The 10,507-nt window shown below is 60.1% G+C and overlaps 1 protein-coding gene across 4 annotated transcripts; it reads left to right on the top strand.

Annotated features, from left to right (window-relative positions):
• The first annotated feature begins 574 nt into the window (after positions 1-574).
• Positions 575-10,367, top strand: TRMT1 (tRNA methyltransferase 1). 4 transcript variants are annotated; one of them, XM_044995005.1, is made up of 17 exons: positions 575-673; positions 2,316-2,700; positions 3,186-3,241; positions 3,892-4,022; positions 4,681-4,868; positions 5,487-5,602; positions 5,946-6,058; positions 6,605-6,753; positions 6,908-6,991; positions 7,342-7,411; positions 7,493-7,627; positions 7,743-7,828; positions 8,198-8,306; positions 8,549-8,625; positions 9,198-9,317; positions 9,926-10,040; positions 10,162-10,364. In XM_044995005.1, exons 2-17 carry the CDS (start codon positions 2,336-2,338, stop codon positions 10,243-10,245), a joined length of 1,998 nt encoding a protein of 665 aa, XP_044850940.1. In that variant the 5' UTR covers positions 575-673; positions 2,316-2,335; the 3' UTR covers positions 10,246-10,364. The 4 variants fall into 4 exon arrangements, 3 of the variants coding, with proteins under 3 accessions (XP_044850940.1, XP_044850939.1, XP_044850941.1); XR_006574559.1 differs by having other exon boundaries at positions 9,525-10,040; positions 10,162-10,180; XM_044995004.1 differs by having other exon boundaries at positions 7,342-7,627; positions 10,162-10,365.
• Positions 10,368-10,507: the final 140 nt, after the last annotated feature.

The raw sequence follows: 10,507 nt of genomic DNA, 5'->3' as shown, positions 1-10,507 counted from the left end.
TCCCCTCCCCACCCCCACCCCCACCCCCACCCCCACCCCCACCAGGCCTGTGCAGAGGACTAGGGAATGGGAATACAGATCTATACCCACTGAGCCCCTCTGCTCCAGGGGAGAGGATAGGGCCAGCTACGGATCTCCACCCCTCAGGATATGTGCAGTCCTCAGGGAGTCTGCTGGATCCCGATGGGGCTGGGGGTGGGGAACCATAGCTCAGTCCACAAAGCGGCATGTTTTGCACCCCTGTTGCCATGTGGCTTTCTTGACATGGCTGCATTTTGCGGGGTACTGGATGGATGTCTCACGCCGTTCCCTGTGTTGTGCCATGGTGGTTTTTATCGTCAGGCTGCCTGGGTTGCAGTCATGATGCAGCCACATTAAAGGGGGAGCAGCCTGACAGTGATCCTCAAAAGAGGGACACGCCCCCGACCCGGCAGGGCTCCTCTTTAACCCAGTCCCTAGCTCCGCTGCCCCCCTTCTCAATGGGATTGATTTTCCGGTCGCGTTTTGGTCACAGCCGCCAAGCTATTTGTCCCTCTAGCCGCCCTGTACATGGCACCTCCCATTGGCCGGATCGGGGTCACCTGATCGCTCCCCGCAGGATACAATATGGCGCCGCCCATGTAGCTGCTCCTGGAAGGCGTGGAGGGAAGGCTGAGCTTGCTGCGCTTTCTGGGTGAGGGAAGCCTGGGGGGTGTTAATTAGGGGAAGGGGATACTCTGCCCCTCGCCCAAGGGAGGGCTGCGTGGACTCAGGATAAATTTAGCTTTGTGGGTGGGTGGGGTGGGGAGTTACCTCAAATTTCAGCTCTCAAATCCTCAGCCTGGGGGAATTGCGGATTATTCTCCCCTTTCCTCCTCCTCCTCTGAGTTATCCTGCGTGAGTCTCAAAACCTGGTATCGGCTCCTTAAACTGAGTCACCCTCCCATTCCTCCCGCCACGTGAATTTTGAGGGATTGAGGGGTCCCCGCCCCCCGGTCCTTCAAGCAGTTTGAGCTGGCTCCCAGAAAACGTCAGGCTGAGGGGGAACGTGGGGACGTCTTGCAGTGTCATTGTAAATCTCATGACACCTGGTGGCTTGTCTGCCCCCCCCCCCCCGGCCTGAAAACCTCAGCTCCTTGTCTCATGTGACTACATTAGAATCTCAAGGTGTTTTGGTTTTTTTGGTTTTTTTTAAGAAAAATAACTATCCACCCTCTATTAGGGTTGCTACCTCTGAGGTACCCCCCAAAAACCCACAACCCACCCTGTGGTATCTGAACTGTTTAATCTGGGGAAATTACCACACAAAAAAGGGATGATCCTGGGGGAAACCCTAGACTGGTGACAACCCTAGTCCTTGAGCTTGTGGTGAAAAGCTTGAAGAAGTGAACCCCCATGGCACCCATGTGAGAAATCAAATAAAAAGAGCTCTGTTATTTAAAAGAAATCTGATGACTTTAAGGCAACCTTGTGACTTTTTTTCATTGTGATGACTAATTTTTAGGTGCGTGGGGCTGACAGTGCTGTTGTATTGCAATAACACCTAAGAGTCTGAGCCATGGAGCAGGGTCCTGTTGCGTGAGGCACTGTATGGACACAAAGATACCCTGTCCTACAGAGCTTATGATCTAAGGGTTTGTCTAGACACAGGTTTTGCACTGATTTTTTTTCTACGTATATAGTTAGATCATTGCCACACCTTATTGCGGCTGTGGTTATAGTAGTATATAGATGTGCTGGTAAATTTACCAAAACAAGCTCTGCTGATCTAAAAACCCTTATGGGGTAGGGCTGCATCCACACCAGATTGTTGCAGCAATTTAACTAGAGCAGTTTTTCCACAAAATGCAGGTAATAGCACTTCCTTCCCTCACAGTGGTTGTGAGTAAAAAGACATTAAAGATTGTGCAGTGCTTGGGTACGACGGGAATAAGAGCTACAGAAGTAGCGTTTGCCTGCTCATTGGCAAAGCCACTTTGTTGTCCTAATTCAGATTCCTCCTATGCCGTGAGGGCTACAAAAAACATGGCAATGGCTGATGTACAGAGACCGCTGCCCATTACGCTTGCTGATATAATTTCCTTGTGCTCCCTGTCTATAGCCATCTGTTACCTCTTCTTGTATCTAGGTTGCAGGCACTTTGGGGCAAGGGCTGTCTTTGTTCTGGGGCTGAACACAGTGAGGCCGTGGCCTTTGACTCTTAGGTGTTACTGAAATACACTTAATAACATACAGTGCCCAGTGCACTACCACAATACAAACTGTAGTAAGACCGTAGTTTATAAAGTATTTGGGGATCCTTCAGGGACTGTTTCTCTCTTGTATTCTGGGGACAGCTGTGACACAAGATGTTCTGATGAAGGCTAAGTTCACTCTACTGGCTTGGTTTATGAGACGCTGCATCCTGCAGCCGGGCAGAACTGTAACAAATCAGCTGGCTGGAAGGGGCCGGAGATTCCCGCCACCCGAAGATCTGCCAGCCAGGAAGCTCTGTCCTTCCAAGGACATGGAGGGGGAATGCCCGCAGGAAGCCAATGGCTCCCATCCAGAGCAGCGTGAGGAGCGGCCGCCTACATCTGATCTAGCGGTGGATGCTGGGAGCTGCGCTGACCCCGTGAAAACTGGGGAGACCGTGATCACGGAGGGGAAAGCGAAGATCATCTTCCCCAGTGCCAACGAAGTGTTCTACAACCCCGTGCAAGAGTTTAACCGAGACCTGACGTAAGTACAACTAAGAGGGGGGCCTGGAGCTGTCTGTCTTAGGTACTTATCTGGCCCCCATCACGGTAATAGATGAGCACTTTGCAACCCTCCAGTGAGGCTGGGCAGGGCTATTATCCCATTGTACAGATGGGGAAACCGAGACACAGAGGCTAAGTGATTGGCCCAGGTTCATACAGGCAGTATGTGGCAGAGCACAGAATTGAACCTAGGGCTCCAGAACACCATCGTTCCTCTCCTATTAGACCATCCCTCTCTAGTGCCAAGCACTCGCTGTGGTGGGGGGGGGGCTTAATGTGTCTCCAATCAGGGTCCCCCCAAATCCAGTTACTTTTCAAATCAGGGCTAACAAGACAATAGAGAGAATTGCTTGGAAAAACTGTGCAGAAGCATGAGTCCATCGGGGAACATGGCCTAGATCTGAGCCTTAATGGGCACTAAGGCCTCTGTGTGTGTGTCTCTCTCTCTCTGACCTTCTGCCTCAGGTGCGCCGTGATCACGGAATTCATTCGCCTTCAGCTTTCGGCCAAGGGGATTCAGAGTAAGTGGAAATGTCTGTCTGTCTCTCAAGAACATCCCCTGCCCCAATGCAGTGAGCAGGATGGTTAAATTAGTCCGACCCTCACTAGCACCCTAGCTTTCAAAGCCAGTCGGGACCACTGTGACCCTCTGGCCTGCTGTCCCGCCCCGAGACTCCCGCCTTGAGCCCAGTGCATCAGGCCAAGGGAATGCCAGGGGCTCGGCTCTGATTCTCAGTTATTCCCTTTCCGTGCTGCTTGCGGGTGGGAATTTTAAGCTGCTTCTGTGCTCTCCCTAGTTTGGGCTCCTCCTTAGCCCAAAGCTGAAGCTAGGCTGCTCTTACACACTGTTCCCTATCGCCCCTGGGATGCAGGGACTAGCCGGAGTACCGGACGCTTTGGCATAGCGGGCAGATCGGGGCGTGGCCAGAGGCTGGGAACAGGGATGGTTCAGGGCCTTCCTGTTAGCTCCTCAGCCTGGGAGGGCCCCCTGCACAGAGGGGCATCCCGTCCTCCCACCCCAAACTGCAAGGCCTCTTTGCCCACTGAGGTCTGAACCCAGAGACGCTGCCCAGTCCCCTTAACACCCAGATCTGTTGCGGTGCTGGAGTGGGAAGGGAGGGATGGCTGACACCCTCGCATCCGCCCCCACCACCCGCTCTGTCTCTTGCAGTTGCCGTCCCAGGAGAGGAGAAGGTCGAGAAAGTGGTTGTGGATCTTTCCGAAGGGGAGGAGGCTGGGCCGGAACCAGCGCCCGACGGGGAGGGGGCAGCGCAGACGGCGGCAGTGGGAGACGTGTGCAAGGTGCTTATAAACCTAGCGCTACCGTCACGCCAGGCACTGCCCGGAGTGAGAAACAGTCCCTGCCTCAGAGTTCATGGGCCAGAGAGACCAGCCGATCCCTCTTTGGGTAGGATGGGTAGGTTCCCCTAAATCGCTCCACCCCAGCTGTGGCCCTCCCACACCCTCTGGGTTTGAAGCAGGGTGTGGGGAGGGAAGATTCTCCCTTGACCATCCCCCCCTCCCCCCAGTTCTTAGGGAGGAGCCGAACCCTCTCCCCATTTATGCTGCCTTCACCCACGGCACTGCAAAGCCTGTCTTGGTGCGAGCAAGCTCTGGGCAGGTCTGCGCTCGCCCCTCCAGCTCGGTGGGTGCGCAGGGTCTCGCTAACCTGGCACGGGAATTGGAGTTTGGCATTCAGACAGATGGAGAAACTTCCTAATCCAGAGCTGACCACTGGGCTCCTGGCATCAGTGTCTGGGCAGGAGTCTCCAATGCGCTGAAGCCTGTAACCCACGTGATGGCTGGGCCGTGGCCAGAGGTGGATGAGCCTGCTTCAGCCGTAGCTAACAGACCTGGGCTTGTAGCTCGGGCATCAGGGGCTTGTGCTGTTGGATCCAGAGGCCCTGGGTTCGTTTCCCCACCGATCGCTGAGATGTGGTCCCTTCCCCACCCTGCGCAGGAAGGAGTGCGGATCTTGGAGGCTTTGGCCGCCTCGGGGCTCCGCTCCATCCGCTTTGCCAAGGAGGTGCCTGGCCTCCAGGCCGTGGTGGCCAACGATTTCTCCTCCAAAGCCGTCGAGCTCATGGCGAGGAACGTCCAGTTCAATGGAGTCGGGCACCTGGTGACGTCGAGCTTGGCCGATGCCAGGTAAAGCGGGGGGGGGGAGGGATGGGCCACTGGCGGCATGTGCACTGAGCGGGCTGTTCTCAGCTGACCACCGGGTTGGCCTGAGCTTCCCAATCCAGCTGGCTCAGAAGCAGGAGGGTGAATGGCCTTGTACCTGGAGGATTTTTGGGGGGGAGAACGGGACTAAGTTAGCTCTGGTGATGGGATCTGGCGAAATCCCCAAGTGGCTGGTTAGCAGGTAGCGACTCCTGTGTCTCATGCGGTGGGCGGGTTCGCGGGACAGGCCTCCAGCCACCCCGATCGCTGACTGTTGGCACAGAGGTGGGTGGGAAGCTGTTTGGGGCAGGGATTGTCTTTGGGTTCTGTCTCTGCGCAATGTCGGGGGGCCCTGGGCCACAACTGGGCACTGTGATGCCACCAGAATACACCTAATAAATAACAAGCCAGGGAGACTGTGCCCTCTGGAGGGGGGGGGGGGGTCTCCCGTGCAGGGGCTGGGAGAGGGGCTGCGTGGGTGGGGGCTTGGCCAGTCCTGCTTGGTGGATAAGAGACCTCAGATATCCTAAGCTGTGAACTGGCCCTGAAGGCCTCTGCACTCGGGACCCCCCCACTGAGCGTCTGTCCCCGTCCCGCCTGCAGGATGCTGATGTATCAGCAGAAGGCGGAGAAGCATCCGTTCGACATCATCGACCTGGACCCGTACGGCAGCCCTGCCACCTTCCTGGACGCCGCCGTGCAGGCAGTGAGTGAAGGAGGTGAGTGGGGCGGGGGGGGAGGGGGCAGCACCAGGGCTGCTGGCGCTGCGAGCTTCCTCACAGCAGTGACTTGCCACATTTGCAAGCTTCCACGGATGCCTTGGATGTAGGATCTGGTGGGTTAGAGCAGGGTGGCCAGGAATCTGCACTCCTGGTTCGATCTGGCCCGGGGGCAGGTCACTTCCCTCCTCCACCTCTGAAGCGAGGCCCCCAGTGGCTGTCCCAGGCTCTGAACTCTGGGCAGAGACCCACCTAGGCTGGGTTTTCCAATCCTGGAGCAGGTGAGGCCAGTGGCTGGGGGAAGAATCCTCCACTGACCGCCCCCGGGATGTCCCCCTTGCAGGCCTGCTGTGCGTGACCTGCACCGACATGGCGGTGATGGCCGGGAACAGCGGGGAGACGTGTTACAGCAAGTACGGAGCCATGTCCATCAAGGGCAAGTTCTGCCACGAGATGGTGAGTGGGGGGGGGGGGAGGGCTTCTGTCTCCATGCCCCGCCCCATCCACCTGCCTGCCCCCTAGAGCAGTGGTTCTCAAACCGTAGCAACCTGAGGACCCTCAGTTTGATTTAAAATTTTTCATGGACCCGCCAAGCTGGTTTCTAATTTTCTCCAGGGGTGAGCAACCCCCACTCCACCCCTTCCCCCAAGGCCCTCCCCCTCCCCCAAACAGCACCCTGCTGTCGAACAGCTGTTCCGCAGTGTGCAGGAGGGGCTGGGAGGGAGGGCGAGGAGTTGATCAGTGGGGCCGGCGGCCCCAGACGTGACTCGCTGAGCTCAGTTTGAGAACCGCTGGCCCATTTAGCCCTGGGGCCCTACTGGTCCTGCTCGGGCTGGGCTGAGACCTGGCGCACTCGCGTCCCAGCAGAGCTGGGCGGGGAATCCGGCCCAGTATTGGAAGGGGAGTGTGGCCCCCGGGCCGCCCCCCAGCGCTCCTGCCTCACGGGCCGCTCCTTGAGGCCGGCTCCGCAGCGCCTGTTCGAGACCCCGTTTCCACGTGCAGGCCCTGCGGATCATCTTGCACAGCCTGGACCTGCGGGCGAACTGCTACCAGCGCTACATCGTGCCGCTCCTGTCGGTCAGCGCCGACTTCTACATCCGGGTCTTCGTGCGGGTCTTCACCGGCCAGGCCACAGTGAAAGCCTCTGCCAGGTGAGCGTTTCATCCTGGGCTGCCGGCCAAGCAGCCCACCCTGCTCTCCACAGCGCCCCCTGCTGGAGAGGCCAGGCGCTGCCCCAGCCCTGCGGCGCCCCCTGCTGGCATCCCCACTGCTTGCTGTTCACTGCATCGCCTCCTGTCTCTGCAGCAAACAGGCCCTGGTGTATAACTGTGTGGGCTGCGGGACGCACCACTTCCAGAGACTCGGCAAGATGACCAGCCACGGGAGCAAGTAGGGGGCTCTGGGTTCTCTACCTCAGCCCGGGACAGGGGCTGACTCCGATTCCTGGCCCCGGAGAGCAGCAGGAGGGGACCTGTCCTCAGAGCTGGTGCCCCCTGGATGGGAGGGTCCGGGGCTGGGCTGGGCTGGGCTGTCCCTACGGAGATGCAGAATGGCTGGGGAGAGTGGAGAGGGGGGTCCCCAGCTGGAGGGAGGCCTGGCCTGGGAGAGCTGGGGGGGTGGAGCTGGACGAGATCTCAGGTTAGGAAAGGGGGGGTTGGAGGGGGGCTGGGATGGAGGGGCGCAGCTGGGGGAGGGGCTGTACCGCATTAGATCTCTAATCACCGTTCTGATTGATTCAGTTTTAAATACTCGGCTGCCTCAGGCCCCCCAGTGGGCCCCTCCTGTGAGCACTGCCACCAGCGGCACCAGGTGAGCCCCCCGCTCCCCCCCAGTGCACCCCAGTCCCGTACGGCCGGGCACGCCGCCCTCACCGGCCGTTCTCTCCCCCAGCTGGGTGGCCCCATGTGGGCGGAGCCCCTCCACGACCCAGCCTTTGTCCAGAGGGTCCTGTCGGCCTTGGGGAGCAACCCGGGCCGGTTCGGGACACAGGATCGGATCCAGGGGGTGCTCAGCATGGTGACCGAGGTGAGGGCCCTGCTGGGGAATCGGGTTGGCTTTTGGGTCTGAGTTGGGGAACAACTGGGAGGGTGGGACCTCTGGGCGGGGCCTGTGCTGAGCCACCGTGTTCCCCTGTGGCCAGGAGCTGAGCGACGTCCCGCTGTACTACACCCTCGACTGCCTGAGCAGCACCATCCACTGCAACACGCCCTCCCTGCTGCAGTTCAGGTACTCGGGGCGTTACGGGACCCGCCCGCAGGCGCCGGGCAGAGCCGGCCCAGCCCCCGCCCCTGCCCCAAGGAGCATCTGCTCTAAACCCCCCTGGAGTGGGCGGGGAAATGAGGCACAGAGCCGGGAAGGGACCCGCCCCCAGGAGAGGGGAGGCAGAGAGCCAGACGGGGCCCCCCCTCCACCGGGACACGCTGCCTGTAAGGCCAGGAGTGAGGCTGGGGCTGGAAGCAGCACATTCCCCCCCCGGGGGAAGAGCGCCCCCCCTCCACTCACCACTAGGGGGTGCTGGGGAGAGCTGCTGCCCCCACCTCGGAGAGCCCCGGGGCCCGCAGGCAGCGTGGCCTGAGGGCTCCCCTCCGGTTCCAGATCCGCCCTCCTCCACGCCGGCTACCGCGTGTCGCTCTCCCACGCCTGCAAGAACGCCATCAAGACGGATGCGCCGCCCTCCATCCTCTGGGACATCATGAGATGCTGGGTGAGTTGGGGGGAGGGGGAAGCTTAGCGTTCCTCATCCCCCCAGCCCCAATCAGGTCACAGCTAATGGGGACCCCTGGCTGGCTGTGAGGCTGGTGACGGTAGCGGGGGGAGGCAGGGGGTGGGGGGGTCCTATCTGTTGGGCTCAGGATTGAGGGGCACGGGCTGAGCTGCGTGCGGAGGGAGTCCAGGGCTGCGGGGAGTCGAAGTCAAGGAACAAAATGACCTGATCTCTCTCCCCAGGAGAGACTCCATCCCGTGAAGAGAGAGCGACTCTCCGACACCAGCCCAGCCTTCCACATCCTCTCCGTGGAGCCCACGTACGGCCTGGGGCTTCCACGGGAATCAGGCCGGCACCTGGCGCGCTGCCATCTTTGCTGCTGGTGGGAGGCAGCGGGGAGGCGGCGTGGCCTAGGGGGGAGAACGCTGGACCAGCACGTGAGACCCCTGGGTTCTAGGCCTGGCTCTGCCACTGGCCTTCAGTGTGGGTGGGTCATGTCCCACCGTGCCTCAGTTTCCCCATTTGTAAAACAGTGATACTGACCTTCCGTGAGATCACTGGGGAAGAGGCGGGGAGGGAGGGGGGGCTGGTATAGCCTCTCCAGGACCCTGCCCCTGTAGTGCAGAGGGTCTGGGGGGACCGCCCAGCCCTGCTGCAGGGCAATGCAGCTGGCTAAGGTGGATTAAGGAGGAACTTTTCCCGGGACAGGTTATTCCAGCAGGTGTGTTGCGCAGCTGGGAGACGGGGCCCTCTGGCCTGAGCCAGGGGGTGGTGGGTGAGGAATCCCAGGCTAGATGGGCCCATGGGGCTGATCCACTCTCCCCGCCCCCCAGGCTGCTCCACCCCCTGCAAAGCACTCAGCCGCCTGTCTCCCTCTCCTCCCTGCCCCAGGCTGCAGGCCTCCTTCACCATCCGCGAGGACGCCAACCCCAAATCCAGGAAGCAGGGGCTGAAGCGATTCCAGGAGAATCCCGAAGCGTACTGGGGCCCCAAGGCCAAGGCTAAGGCAGGGTAAGGGGGGCCAGGACTGAGCGGGAGGGGTGTGTGCGTGTGCTCAGATGCAGGACTCCTGGGTTCTATTCCTGGGTGAGTGGGCTAGTTACTTCCTGGCTCCCTGCCTCAGTTTCCCCCGCTGTAAAGTGGAGCTAGGACTGACCCGATCTACCTCCCTGGGGCTGGTTGGAGACTTGACTGGTGTGCAAAGTGCATCTTTGACAGGAAGGCACAAGCTGTGACAGCTGCAGGGACGCCTGGTGGGGAGGAGTGAACGCCAGGGGCTGCTGTTCTACCTTGAATCCAACTCCAGGCCAGGACGACTCTGGATCTGGATCAGAGCAAGGTGCCACCCCTGTGCGGCTACTACCCAGCCAGGCTGGTAGCCCTCTCCTGCTTCCATTGGGTCTCTTTAAAGCCTCCAGCCCCTCTGGCTACGTGAAGGCTCCTCAGGGCCTGTTGTTATACAGCTGCCGTGCTCCACCCCAGAGGCAGCTGCTGTCCCTCCTGCCTGTAGCTGAGCAAACTCCACTGCTGGGGCTGAAGCTGAAGCTAACCCTGGGGGTGAAAAGCTGCTGGGCTGAGCTCAGCAGCCGTCCTCACCCAGCCCCCTCCTGCCTTTCCAGGGGGGGCATTTCCACCTCCCTGCAGGACAAGAGGAAGCTGCATCAGAACAAGCGGAAGGAGCGATTGGAGGACAGGAGCCACTTGAAAAACATCCCCTGCAAGAGGCTCAAGGAGGTGAGGACTGGCCGGGGTGGTTGTGAATCGGGGGTGGGGGGATCAGAGGCGTGGCAGCCCCTGGCCCCCGTGCAGCTGTAATAACCCCTAACCCTGACTCTAGCTTCTCTCTCTCCGCTAGGGGAGCGGCGCGGGGGCTGAGACGTGCTGTCCCTCCCCTGAAACGGCCCCAGAGGCTGTGAAGACCGAGAGCCCCCCCCAGTAGCCCAGCCCCAGGCAGGAACAGAGGCTACGGGGCTTTATTTTTTAGTTCGGCGAAGGCGCAAGCGTTTTGTTTTAAGACTGACTGTCATCGTCGTGTCCCCCCCCCCCCCCCCGAGCCTCCGTGCGGCCGGCCATTAAAACAAGGGCCTCTCCTTTTTACGTACAAGCCCAGAGCCACGCGTGATGCTTCTGTGCGGGGACAGGGGGGAGCTCAGCCCCCCCTCCACCGCTTCCCAAAGTGGCACCAAGGGGAGGGCGGGGCT

The sequence above is a fragment of the Mauremys mutica genome, chromosome 20 (assembly GCF_020497125.1).
Source record: "Mauremys mutica isolate MM-2020 ecotype Southern chromosome 20, ASM2049712v1, whole genome shotgun sequence".
In the NCBI taxonomy this organism is placed as follows: domain Eukaryota; kingdom Metazoa; phylum Chordata; order Testudines; family Geoemydidae; genus Mauremys; species Mauremys mutica.
Note: the sequence above shows the minus strand (reverse complement) of the source record. Positions and strands in the feature narration are given on the sequence as shown.

What these genes read in the sequence shown, in the direction of transcription:
- TRMT1 (XM_044995004.1), top strand. Translation starts at nt 2,336, where the DNA reads ATGAAGGCTAAGTTCACTCTACTGGCTTGGTTTATGAGACGCTGCATC. An exon ending in GAGTTTAACCGAGACCTGAC is followed by an intron (nt 2,701 to 3,185) that starts GTAAGTACAACT and finishes CTTCTGCCTCAG; the next exon opens with GTGCGCCGTGATCACGGAAT. An exon ending in GCAGGCAGTGAGTGAAGGAG is followed by an intron (nt 5,603 to 5,945) that starts GTGAGTGGGGCG and finishes TCCCCCTTGCAG; the next exon opens with GCCTGCTGTGCGTGACCTGC.